The 13,819-nt window shown below is 46.5% G+C and overlaps 1 protein-coding gene across 1 annotated transcript in view; it reads right to left on the bottom strand.

Moving 5' to 3' along the window:
• Window positions 1-13,819, bottom strand: part of Uvrag (UV radiation resistance associated) — a 224,483-nt gene that overhangs the window by 41,181 nt on the left and 169,483 nt on the right. The window contains exon 13 of the mRNA XM_005357528.2: window positions 12,787-12,865. Within this exon, the coding sequence (XP_005357585.1) occupies window positions 12,787-12,865 (79 nt within the window). The remainder of the gene's footprint in view (window positions 1-12,786; window positions 12,866-13,819) is intronic.

Raw genomic sequence — 13,819 nt, 5'->3', positions numbered from 1 at the left:
GGCCTCTGACCCACCCAGCCATCTCCGTGGCCTCTGAACCTCCCAGCCATCTCTGAGGCCTCTGACCCACCCAGCCATCTCCGTGGCCTCTGAACCTCCCAGCCATCTCCGTGGCCTCTGACCCACCCAGCCATCTCTGCAGCCTATGCACTATTTTTCATAAGAAAAAACTTTCGATTCACTCTGCCAAGACCCAGAACCTAGTATGGTGTATTCAATGAGTACTATCTGGCTTGTGTGTCCAAAAAGTACACAAACCTCGGTATATTCAGTTTAAAATTAGAAAAGGAAGACACATCTTATAAAGGGAAACTATGGTAACACGTTTTGTTTGGAAAATGAGTATACAAAAGTTATGAATTAACTTTTAAAATAAACAAAGTGAAGTACATCCTAATGACTGTGTTTCAGGACGGGGCAGGGAATAAAAACGACAGCATAATGATGTCTCCCTTCTCCCAGCGACATCACGCTAAAATACCTTAGACCACGACTAAAAGCCCTACATCCTCCTCGCCTCTTACACTCGGCGATTAATGCTGCCTCTGTGGAAATAAATAAAAACGCCCTGATGGACGACGGGAAGTGCATTAGTGTCCATGTTATCGCGCCTGGTATGAATGTAATGGGCATCTTAATAAGGAGATATAAACTCATGTCACTGATTAGAAAATGCGTCCTCGGTGGGGCCTGATGGCCTTGTCGGGGCGGAATTACTATAAAGCAGATGATAAATTAGGGCGAGGGGCAGAGGGACACATAAATGTGCCTAGGAGACAGAGCAATTACATTCCAGGACAGCTCACAAGGCAGCCCTGTGAGTTCCGAACAGGCCTGCCAACCTGGGCAAGCCCGCCGCTCCGAACAGGCTGGGGCTGAGCTATTTGGATAGCTGGGCCATGGGCTTCCTTCGTCGTAATAACCCGAAAGTCACATTTACATGTTTTAGTCTTTTTTAATCTCCTAAATAGCATGAAGTGATGTTTATCAGAGCTAAGACACAGGCACATTCCGCCTGGATGACTTCATCCTCGGGGAGGACTTGTCATTACGAGAGCTTATTAAAAGAAAGCAAAGCCTCACAAGTCTTCCGGAAGAATCCGAAGTGACATTACAAATGAAATCCAAAAAAATTTTTTTTTGGCTTAGTTATACAAAGTAATTTCCTTCTTGTGGTTAGGTTGGCGGTCAGAGTTCAGCCATCTTTGGATAGAGTGACCGCCGCAATTAGTCTGTGGACGGCACAGACACAGGTTCTCCCACTCTTCTAATGAGCTTTGATTTCAGTGCTCGGCACAGGGGATTGACCTGTACTCAGCAAATGCCCACAGATTTACCACCGGCCTTTTGGGAAATCCCACACACTTGTAGGAATGTTGGAAGGAAAGACATCTGTCTAAAACCAGCCTGCTCGTCTGTGGAGAACTTATTACATGTCCTTAGGATGCCCACAAGCGCTGTTTCCTACGTCCCTTTCCATAATATAAAGGGGAAAATTCCAGAAATGTTCCACACAGATTTCCTTCAGTCAATTTTTAAAAATTCTTCTCCACGAAAAATTAGTCCAAGCCTGCTTCCACATCTGAAAATGAACTAATAACATGGGAATATTTTATGATGATCAGGTCTATAGAACTCACACATAAAAACCCACTCTGCCTACATATACACTATTGCAACCAATAAAAGCAGATATGCTAATCTGTGATGCTAAGTAAACAAAAGGCTCTCCTTGACAATAAAACAATGCCTTCTGTGACCGTCGATGACGTCTTCAGAGGCGACAAGCACTCGCCTGGCACAATGCTCCACGCCCCTGGCACAATGCTCCACGCCCCTGGCACAATGCTCCATGCCCCCCCCCGGCACAGTGCTCCACACACCCCAGCACAGTGCTCCACGCTGCCCGGCACAGTGCTCCACACACCCCGGCACATTGCTCCATGCCCCCCTCCCCCGGCACAGTGCTCCATGCTCCCCTCACACGGAGAAGCACGCCACACCCGACATGCAGGTGCAAGGACCGAGACAATAAAACAAACCCTGTGCAGTCACAGCTCAGTCTACAGACAGAGGTTTCTGGGTTCCATGGGGTCCCCAGGAGCCCCTTTCCCACTACAACAAAGCCACGATTTGGTGCATAGTTTCCACTGCTAAACAATACTGTTGACCTTTGCCTGGTTTTGAGCTGTGTGTGGACAGGACAGCACCGTGGGGATCTCGTTCGACAGTGGACTCTGTCCTCATCTTTGCCATGGTTTCATGGTGGCGAGGTCCTCCGTATGGAAACACACTGTGATAAATGATGGACATGTTACCGACAGATTTCAGCTGGGCTCCAGTCTTCGGCTAACGTGCACACTGCTGCTATAAACACTCTCACATACAGATGTTCAGCTTCACTGGATGGTGCCAAATTCTTTCTCTCTTTGAGACGGGGGTCTCATGTATCTCAGGTTGGACTCAAACTTGCTACGTTAGCCAAGGAGAAACCAGAATTTATGATTCTCCTGCTTTAAAGAGGTTGCCCTGCATCTTTAGGATTCGTTAGCTTTTCCTGCCTTCTGAAGCAGAGCACGATTGTCTGGGCTGAGTCAGTTTGAGGCTGTGTCTGTGGCTGGGCAAATAAGGACCGGGTTCACTTCTTGGTCGGCACTGTCACTTCTCCCAGGCCTCGAGTTCCTTGTTTTCATGTGATAGGGCTCACGGCCTCTGTTGCGCCATGGTGTCTTCCTCTTCTTCCAAGCTGCTTTAAAGCCGTCTGTCTCTACAGCTGACAGTCCTGTTTAGCCTCCCAAATGCTGGCATCACAGGTATGAGCTACTACTATACCTGGCCTATATATTTATTCTCACATATAAGGCCAATATTACAGTGAAAGAATGAAGGAATACTGGAAATGACCCTAATTTCCACCAATAAGGAAGCTGTTAAATTCACTGTGGTCCATCCGTACTATAGAACAACCTCCATATAGTTCTACTTACCAACAGAAACTGTATTTACAGTATAGTTAAATAGAAAAAGCAGGAAGTACAACATACTGCACAATCAAAAACTGTTTATTTAAAACTGTATCTATTTTAACTATGTACTCTGGGCACCACAGGTGCTGACCCAGGAATATCAGGAGTTTGAGACCAGTCCGATCTACACAGGTATGAGCCATGTCTCCACTTTTGAACAACAGGCACTCTGTATCAGACTGCCTGGGTTGGGTATCCATTTTTAGCTGTTATTCTATAAGCTATACATTTCCCACAAAGTACTGCTTTAATGATATCTCCCACTTTTCCCCACCTTAAGTGGAGTCTTGCATACAACCCAGGCTTGCCCTGAAGTCGCTATCCTCCTGTCTCAGCCTTGGGAGTACTGGGATGATGAGAGAAGTAGGCTACTACGCCCAGCTAAGTGCTTAGCCATTCCGCTATGCTGCCTTTCTATTAGTTAATCTTAATCTATTTTTTTGGCTGTTTACTTGCTAAATTTACATTAATAAGGATACTAATTTTATTCTCATTGGAAACTCAAGCTTATAAATTTCCAAATATCTTATGTCTAAGCTATGCTGGTCAGTTTGATGCCAACTAAAATCAGACCAAATTCATTTTTCATATGGCTCATGATTCATTTCATAAGGCTCAATCAATCACAAAGAATCCAGCCAGGATCCTTCTTTATTTCCTTTCCGCTGAGATGCATTCCCTGCATAGCTCCCTCCCAGCAGATGTCACTTGTGGAGGTGCTTTGAAAAGCCAGCCCCGCAGACTAAGAAGCTAAAATGAGTCTTGTAGAACTAGGACAGAGGAAGAAGAGGAGTCACAGATGAGAAGCCTAGCAAGATGCTGGATGTACCCCTCAGCTCCCAACCACGGGAAGAAAGCGAGGCCTATGAGACACAGAGTGCTGCCAGCTAGGAGGAAACCAGCGAGCATGGGCCCTGCTCTCAGAGTGTTCACCCAGTAGCTCTGTGGCTGAGCGACGTGAGTACGACAATGCCAACGCTTGCCGGGCTTCTGCAATCAACAGAGGCGGGACGTGTGAATGGGCGCTGCGTCCGGAAATAAGCGAAATGAGGAGAGCTACAGTTCTGCTTTTCTAATTACAGACGACGTTCCTGGTGTGGGTTTCTCGTTTCAGTTTAAAGCTGGAAACAAGTCCAGTGATGTAAAGTCTTATCGGTGTATCATCATCCTCCATACTTTTGGTAATTACAGCCAAAATAATACTTGAAATGTCTAGGAAATTGCTTAATAACTGATGATAGTTCTTTTAAAAGTTAACATGTGAGTGGATAAATATTCAACCAATCATTTAAAGCACAAAACATGCAATCAACCTCTCTAAGTTCAAAATGAAAACCTTAGAGAACCATATATATCTTTCTGTCAAAAAATCTTCATTTAAATATATATCCCCTGTATTTAAATACACATTCACTATGCACGTGTGCACCCGGATGGCCAGACAAAGAGGAAGGGAGGAAGTGCTGGGATTAAAGATGTGGGATCCCAACTTCTGGGATCGCCTTTGTGTGAGCTCTGTTTCTCTTTTAGAACCAACAGAGATCTCTGCCTGTCTGCTGAGTTCTGGGATTAAAGGTGTGTGCCACCACTCCCTGGCCAGCCTCTAGTGGCTTAGCTCTGCACTCTGATCTTCCAGCAAGCTTTATTTGTTAAAACACAAACAAAATATCACCTCAGTTCACAGCAGCAATATTATAATAAGCAAAAGGTCAAAACCATGAGTATCAGCTCACGAACCTAAGTATGGTTCACCTCTATATGTCTTATAATAGGCAAAATGACTTGCCAATAAAAAGAACATCTGATTCATGTTCCATTATGTTATGCTAAGCAAAAGAAGCCAGTCACAAAAGACCCCCAATTTTATGACTCCATCATCATGTAATGTCCAGAACAGTCAAATCCACAGAACAGAAAGCGGAAGGGGCTCTGGGAAATGGGTATAGGGTTCCTTTTTGGGGACAACAACAAGGTCCTAAGTTGACTGTGTTTGAAGGAACATCTGCCAAATATTAAAGGACGGTGAGGCTGGGGAGAGGCTCGGTGGGTGAAGGGCTGGATGTGCAAGCAGGAGGACCCGGGTTCAGATCTCCATGTAAGAATGTGTGCCTGTAACCTCAGTGTTTAGGGGAAGACGGAGGATCCTTGGGGCTTGTTGAACAGTGGTCTAAAGTAAGTGATGTGCTTTCCAGGATCACAGGGAGACTCTGTCTCACACAACAGTGAGGAGATTAGTGGGAAAACACGCAGTGTTGACTTTTGGCCGCCACATGTGTGTGAAACGGGTTGCTACATCAACACGTATGTGTGTGTACACCAAGCTACTGGGTTTTATGCTTTCCATGGGTGAACTGTAAGGCACGTCAATTACATCTTAGTAAAGTCTTTTTAAGAATTTTAAATATGAGCTTTCACTACATTATTGCCAAATTTTTGTTGGCAGCATGGGGGGAACATTCTGACTATGAAAATACTCTTGGAGGGCTGGGGACTGTAGCTCACGGTGGTGTGCTCGGTGAGCACGTGTGAGGTCCCATGTTCAATCCCCAGCACTAGTGGGGAAAAAGAAAGAGCAACCTTTGGAATGTGTATTCCTAATTCCCAGGAGACTCACAAAATTAATGCATTTCTCCCTGTGTCGTATATATGTTGGAGAGGAGTGCACAGATTTAAGTTACCAATATGTAGGCTGATCCTGTCCAGCCATGTACTGTGGGCACTAGTGAGTGCTAGAGAAAGACCATGACCTCACAGGACACGGCTTGTTTAAAAGGGGAGGGTACTTCCACTTTCTTTCTTTTTTTTTTTAAGATTTATTTATAATTATGTATAAAGGGTTCTTTCTGCATGTATCCTTGCACGGCAGAAGAGGGCACCAGATCTCATTTCAGATGGCTGTGAGCCACCATGTGGGTGCTGGGAATTGAACTCAGGACCTCTGGATGAGCAGTCAGTGCTCTTAACCTCTGAGCCACCTCTCCAGCCCCATACTTCCACTTTCTATAAAGCCTGTAATTCGTGGGGACAGGAAGGGACAGAGTAACAGGGACAGCCATGGAGACCCCGGGCAAGCACACGTATGGCTGTAATGAGCACCAGTCCAAAGGTCTTAATTGTTGTTTTACTTAACTTTTGGCACAGAGATAATGGTCTATGCGGAATCCACAGAATGGCCTGAATTTTTTTAAAAAAGGAACAATCGCCATCAAGCTAGAGGAAATACTTAATCTGGAACAATGTGACAGGCTTGTGAAGCTACAGAAATAAATCGCCACACGGGCAGTTCCAGATCTCTAACACAGACATGAGATGGTCATAGGGTTGAAATCACACCAAAGTCCTTACAGTCAACTGAACCTAAGTTGTCATGGCTGTACAGTGTATCCCTTAGGTCCTCAGTCCCTCAGCTTTTGGGGAGGAAGAAGAGGGCCTGGTTTTAAAAAAGGGAAAGAGAGGGTGTAGAGTCCACAGGGGCTGCTGAGCCGCTGTGTGCACCGGAACTCACGTGGGTAGGTCTGGTCTCACACCAGGATTGACGTCTGGGGCCGATACGTGCATCTTGTCCCATTAGGGAGTGAGCAGCTGAGGGCTTTCACAGGAAGCCCGCATGGCCGCAGTGTCTAGGACAGTGACTCAAAGGCTTTGGTCTCCTTTACACTCTGAAAATCAGTGAGGGCCCCCAAAGACCTTTTGCGTATGTGGGCCACATCTATGCTAGCATTTGATATATTGGAAATGAGAACTATTAATTCGTTAAAAAAATAACAGGAGCTAGAGATGGCTGAGCAATGAGTAGCACTGCTGATCCCACAGAGGACCTGGGCTCAGTTCAGGCAGCTCACAGCTGCAGCTCCAGCTCCGGGGACCTGATACTCCTCCAGCCTCCATGTGTGCAAGGTTTACACGCACATACGCGTAAAAATAAATTTTAAAGAAACAATGAAATCTATTACTTAAAATGAAAACAACTGAAGTTTGATTTTTCTGCATTCATTTTCTTACCATGTTGCTCTGTAAGAAAACCCGGCCTTACCTACATCTACAGCTAGAAGACAGAGGCGTATCTAACAACCTTCAAGGACCTGGAGGTAATTTATGAGAAACACCGAGCCTTGTGTGAAAGCGGTTCACAATCTTAGACACTGCAGTTCTTTAATTGGTCTTTCTCACTGTTGAAGGACCCTGACCTGTGCATGACTTCATATGTAAGGGCCATTTTGAAAACTGAGCTTATAGAGCATATATGTGTCCTATATAATATCTGACAAAACAAAACAGCTGTTAGGACTGGAAAGCTGCCAGTCTTGGTGGCAAATGCAGGTCTTTTGCTGCTGCTGCTGCTGTTGAAGGCAGGGTCTTGCTATCTCGCCTCTCATGTGCTATCACGAATGTGTGCTGCCATGCCTGGCTCTGAAATGCTAATCTTTTATTCAAAATCTTGAGTTTTATCATCAGTTCATTTCCTTTAAGGGCAGGCCCACTTTAGTAATTTTTGAGAAAATGTTTGTCAAATACCCAAAGTCTGAAGGACTGCTCTCTGATGCCAGAGGCTGCTGTGTGAGAAAGTGTCAGTTCAGTTGGTGACTCAAATGCCTCTTGTGATCCTTGGGCCACACAGAGAGAGCCATGCAGGGCCCCTTCCCATGACACAGACTATCAGGAAGGCGCGTGGGAATTTTACATATCCAGCATACTCTACTGCCTCACCATGGGCATTTTTTAAAAAACTATTTTGTTTTGGAAAGACAGCTCAGCGGTTGGGAGCACTGGCTGCTCTTGCAGAGGACCCAGGTTCGATTCCCAGCGCCCGCATGGCAGCTCATAACTATTTGTACCTCCAGTTCCAAAAACCCTGATGCCCTTTTCTGGCTTCCAGGGGCACGTGCATGGAATACAAGGAACACGTGTGTAAGTGCGCATATGAGTGCGGAGACCTGCAATTGATGTTAGGTGTCAGTAGATTCCACTTGATTTCCTGAGGCAGGATCTCCTGGATAGTTTATTTAGCTAGCCAGCTTGCGCTGGGGATCTAGCCTCTGCCACCTGACTGCTGGGATTACAGGCAGTGGCCACGCCAGGCTGGCTTTTATGTGGTTTCTGAGGTCCTCACACTCATACAGCGTGGTATGAAAAGTAACACACACTATCCTTTATGCCACACTGGCCAGTGTTCTGCAGGTGAGCAAAGAGCTGGGCTTTCTCCCTGTCCCTGCCTTATGTGGAGCCACTGTCCTCAAAGCCTCTGAGACACGGAGAGACCAGATGTTTGTTTCTGCCATCCAGAAGCATCTTTTTTCCAGCACCTTCTTTTGGATTTGTTTTGTTTTTTTGGGAAAGGGTCTCCTGTAGCTCACCCTGTAGCTCATGCCTGGAACTCTCTCCTGTCTCTACCTCCCCAGTGTGGAGAAGAGAATCAGAAGTTTAAGGTTATCTCCAGCAACACACGGAGTTTGAGGCCACCCTGTTTCAATGTACCCCCAACAGCAACATCCAAAAATACAGTTCCAGAAACCAGATTTTAACCTCCCCAATACAACCGAATGAAAGCGAGCACAGCCACAAGTTACTTCCTGAACCCCACAGCCCTCCCAGTTTGGAAGGGGAACTGGATGCATTTCTGCTAGCTTCTGATCCTTCCCTGTTCACTTCCTGCTTCTGTGTGCTCCTGTGCCTCCCATATCAACTTCTTAACTGCTGGGCCGTCTCTCCAGTCCCTTTATCAGCTTCTAAATGTGACTTCCACTGCATGCCCCCTTCTTTTCAGCTCTGTATCTTCTTCCTGTTAACCTCATCTGGTTCCATAGAGCTAAACAATGCACCGAGGTTTCTTTCCCCAGATTTCCATCATAGCACTGACTACAGCAATGGATTCCAACCCACGTATCCCTTTGTCCTCTTAATGAAGCTATCCCGATTTCTAAAAAGCAACCTGGACTTAACTCCCAAAGCAGATTTGCTTCCTTCATCTCTGGATTCCTCCTTTTAAAATAAATAGCATTATTTCTCATACATAAGACCCAGACCCTATTCTTGGTAATTTCTTTCTCCCTTAATTCCCATAGTCAGCCCATGAATTCATCCTCCACATGGTACCTCCGGTCCTCTCTTCGCTTGTGCCTAGTCTGCTGACCAGCAGAGTATGAAGGAACAGAACAAATGTCATCGTCCCTCGTTTCCATGTGAGTTCTGAACTAGGCTGAGGCTTTCCCTGTGCCCCCTAAAGGTTCCCCTGTTCTATGGTCCCTTATGTTTTATGAAGTGAGGAGTTTATTGAGAGAAGGGTAAAGAGGAGGGAAGAGAGAGAGACAGGGGAGGGGGAGCAGAGACCCGCTCGCCTCTTCAGAAGAACAGGGCTTACGCTCCAGCCACATGCACCTCTTCTTTTCCCAGCCCTGGCCTTTGCCCCTGCTGTGGCCATGGCTTTACGGAAAGGAACTTCCCGTCCCTTATTCTTTAACAGCTGGTTTCTCAGCCGTCATCCAGGCCTTAGCGCAACAACTACTTCCTCTATAAGGCTTGCTTGGCAGCCTTGTCGAAAGCAGGTCCCTCTCCAGTTATTTTCTATTATGTTACTTAATTAATCTCTAGCACGTTACTTACTACAGTCTGAAATGCTTTTATTTACCGTATGCCTTTCCCCATTCAACTAGAAGTCGAATGAAGCAAGAATCTTTGTTTCTTGGTAGTAGTGGGCGTGGAACCCAGAGCCTTGAAACTTATTAGGCATGAGCTCCGCGAACTGAGCTACGCCCCCAGGCACAGACACCTCATTTTAAAATAATTAATGCTCATTATGCTAATTATACTACACTTGGGAGTGTTCTTGGATTATTTTTTTTTTTTTTTTTTAGATTTGTTACTAGCTCCAGCTGGCCTGGAACTTACTATGTGGTCCAAGCTGGTCTGGAGTTCACAGCGATCCTCCTGTCTCAGTCTCCCTAGCGCGAGGATTCCAGGCACGGGCTACAATGCAGGACTCAGGCCTGAGCATCTCCTGCTGCCCAACAGCGAAGGCTGTCTGCTACTAAGGGGCACTGGCTCTGGACAGACGTGAGCGGCCGCTGCTGCCACAGACATTGTGCTGGACTTACTTGCACACGTACACCTCAGACTGTGGTGGCATGCAGAGGGCAAGCGGGCTCTCTGCTCTTCCCATGGTATTTCAGGGTTCTGCTTGAAGGCCTGTGCTTTCAGAACCCGGGCTGGCCGGATCCCAAATCCTAAAGTAACAAATATTACTAAGTTCTGTCATTTCCTCCCCCAGAAAAGTGGTTTTACTACGACTTCTGGTTGTGGTGAAAGGTCCTATTGACTATTCAAACCCTCAACCACAGTACGGATGCGGCATTAAATGACTTCACTCCTTTTCTCTGGCACTTTCACACACGCCAGCCCTTTCATCCACCTCCACTAACGTGGCCTGTAAATCACAGAGGTGGGGCTGTCTTAATGGCAGGGCTTGTTCACATCTCTAGAGATGCGGTAGAAACGGGACTGGCAGAGAAGACAGATTCTTCTTTGACAACATGCGCTACAGTATCCAGATAATCCTTCCAAGGCTACACACACTGGATGGCTGAGACTGGCTTACAAACCACAGTTATTAATAGCTTTATTACAAATCAGAACGTGGAAAAGTGATGCCAGGAAGGTCGAAACAAAAAGAAACTTTCCCAAACTTCTTGGGGCTACAAATTTACTAAAAGTTTCTTTCGTGTGCTTAAAAGTGGCTTCCTGCACAATATTTCAAAGCTACAGAAGTCTGTCTGGAAGAAACAAAAAGACACCAGGGAGCAAGCGACTATCTCCTAGGGCAGGCAAGCAAGCTATTGCCCGCCCCTAAAGAACACAAAGCTAAACACACGATCACCACAGGTAGGCTACTTCTCACGCAGGTGAGAACATTGGTTGACACGCACTGTGGTCTGGGCTTGGTTAGGAAGTCAGGGGCTACTTGGGAAGTGCTCCGAAGTGCTCCTTTTGTGAGCTGAAGCAGGGCGCTGACTTGCGCGTTTCCCGCCACACACAGGCAGCCTCCACTTGGCCTTCCAGCTGGGCTACTCTTAGCGTCTCTGTATACCACTTTCCGTTTCTGGGAACAAGACATGTCCACGCAGTCTTGAGTTTGACGCTGATGTATATTTATGAGAGAGAGATAAGCATATCTATCTATCTATCTATCTATCTATCTATCTATCTATCTATCTATCTATCTATCTATCTATCTATCTATCTATCTATCTATCTATCTGATCCAGGTGCTGCAGCAGGGCAGGCTGCACCTGGAAGCTTCCAAATCTAGTGTCTACATGCACAGGTCAAAATCCAGCAGCAGAAACACAGGGCAGGAGAGAACCTCTGAACTCAGACTAGAAATTTGTTCTTCTAAACAGCACTGCTTTTACTGCTAGACAAACCGTGTGTACGCTCTCTCCGTACGTACGCTCTCTGTACTTACGCTCTCTCCGCTCTAGCTGAGCGCCCTGGACAAGCTGGCCGATTCGCTTATTTACTAATTTACTTCGACTTCCTTGGTGTGACACTAGTGTGGTGCTTTGGGACTAGACCCGCATGTCAGTGCATGGTCTTTTCCGGGAACAACAGAACTATGACAGATGTGTGTGAGCCAGACAGCCTTGATACTAAAGTCCTGCTTCTTTGACAGAAAACGGAGGGAGGAAAAGCATCAATGGTGGGAAGAAGGGCCCGAGGAAGGCGAGTCACGGGCAGAGCCTGTGTGTGTGGCCCTCACATGAAGGTGAGGGTGAAGGTGGTTGTGATCCCGAGCGTGTGGAGCCTGAGCTAGGAAGCAAGTGGTTAATGCAGTGTGGCAAACTAGAAACGGGATCCAATTTCAGACAAGGATAACGATCTTCATAAAAAGCACATTTCAAAAACCCAACATTAAACTCAAGTTGTTGTGGGGAAGGAAAACGAAGATAACACATATGGAAGAATAATTCCAGTCTGATCGGCTTTTAGACTCATATGGAGGAAAGGCCACTGAGGCTCGTAAAAGCGAAGCATCGCAAAACTTATTACTTCTGTAAAATGCAAAGGTCCGAGGGCCCAGCTGACAATGTCTTTAAGGAAGAGGGAACTGTGGCTACACCACCACATGGTGCTGCAATCCGACGGTGTCCAAAGGCAAGGAGAGCACCCAAGCAGGCCTTCCTCTGCAGCTGAAAAATTCGTGGAACGCCGACCTCTTGACGTAGAGCCAACTGCACTAAAAGAAATGCTATGGATTGCTTTCAGGAAAACACAGACTCAGGCATCTGGTGCCCGCCCTACGGTCCGTGGACAGACACCACGCGATGGGACGCTGAGGCAACCACAAGAATCCAAGATGGGTTGGAAAGAACACAGGCTTGGTCTTTCCCTTCGGGCCCCGGATAATGAGGTGAGGAGGACCATTACGGACTTGCCAAAAGCACTAAACTTTTACTTCATAAACAATAACACAAGACGAGTCCCCAGAAGTGGTCGAAGAGGAGAAAGCTATTAGCAATCAAGCAGCAGAGCCAAGGGATTATTCAGACCACACATTCGAGCCCAGGCCTTCCAGGAGGAACTTAGAAAAGGGCGGCTACCATCAGAGATGGATTCCAGCACAGACCCACCGAGTCTCCGAACTCAGGCCAACATCACAGAATAAGACAATGGCCGACAAACAGCACTGCCCTGTAACTGTCGGCTGAGGTGAGTGATGATGGAGGGAGGGTTAACGGTGGAGCCAGAGAAATGAGAGGTCACTTACCTGGGCTATGTTCTTGTTCAGAAGGTAGACGCCGTAATCAAACTGCAGCTTCTCTCCCCCCTTCGGATACAGTGGAAACCTACGGAAGGTAAACAAAGATGAGAAATTCTCAAGAACAGGTACGATGACCTGCACACTGTTGATGGAAGCAGAAGTTTCGTAGGCGCAGCACAAACATTTTGTGATTGAACTTAACCGCGGACTTGGATGTGGTCGCTGCAATTTACTACTGTTGTAAGGGACAACAGCTGCCAGTTTTACATGGAGACACTGACCACAAAACAGGGATGCGGACACCAGTGACCCACACCTCTGCTTCCTGTTAAGGGCCAGGATCGCATCGGCCCACGACACAGATCCTCCAGGTATTCTTCCTAAAACCTTGGCCTTGACATTTCAACTTCTAGAACTAAATGGGAAAGGAAGATTAAGGGGAAACATCAAACTTAAGAGCAATATACAACGTTGTTTCTCTTACGGTGTCCAGTCAAAATTAATGCCAAGGATGAGTCCAAGTTTATCTAAAATGCATCCCTTTTGCAAGGCCAGCTATTTGGAATTGATGTGGGCGTGGCAATGTATTCATGCCATGAGCTCTCAGGGTTGAATGTACATTGTGACCCGCCTCACGGAAGCAAGGAGGCATGGGCTTGGGAGCTCAAGATGGGGCAGTATTTGAAGAAAAGTCTTTCTCTCATGAGGTTCCTTTCTTCCCTGTGCACATTAGGAAGAAGTCAATGCACTACAGCTGTTTGCTCTCCCTTCCTGGCACTCAAGATAAAGCCAAAGTGTGATGATCTGAAACAGAGTTCCCCGCAGAAAGATCAGGCACCAGTACTTGCTGTTTTTTCTGAACAGCAGCCATGCTATCCGATGAAAACTCAGAGTGGTTTGAATTTGTATTGCCCTGATGGCCAAGGGTGTTTGGCATTGTTTTTTTTTTTTTATTTTTTTTTATTTTTTGGTTTTTCGAGATAGGGTTTCTCTGTGGTTTTGGAGCCTGTCCTGGAACTAGCTCTGTAGACCAGGCTGG

The sequence above is a fragment of the Microtus ochrogaster genome, chromosome 22 (assembly GCF_000317375.1).
Source record: "Microtus ochrogaster isolate Prairie Vole_2 chromosome 22, MicOch1.0, whole genome shotgun sequence".
Taxonomy (NCBI): Eukaryota; Metazoa; Chordata; class Mammalia; order Rodentia; family Cricetidae; genus Microtus; species Microtus ochrogaster.
This window is presented reverse-complemented; position numbering and strand designations above follow the sequence as displayed.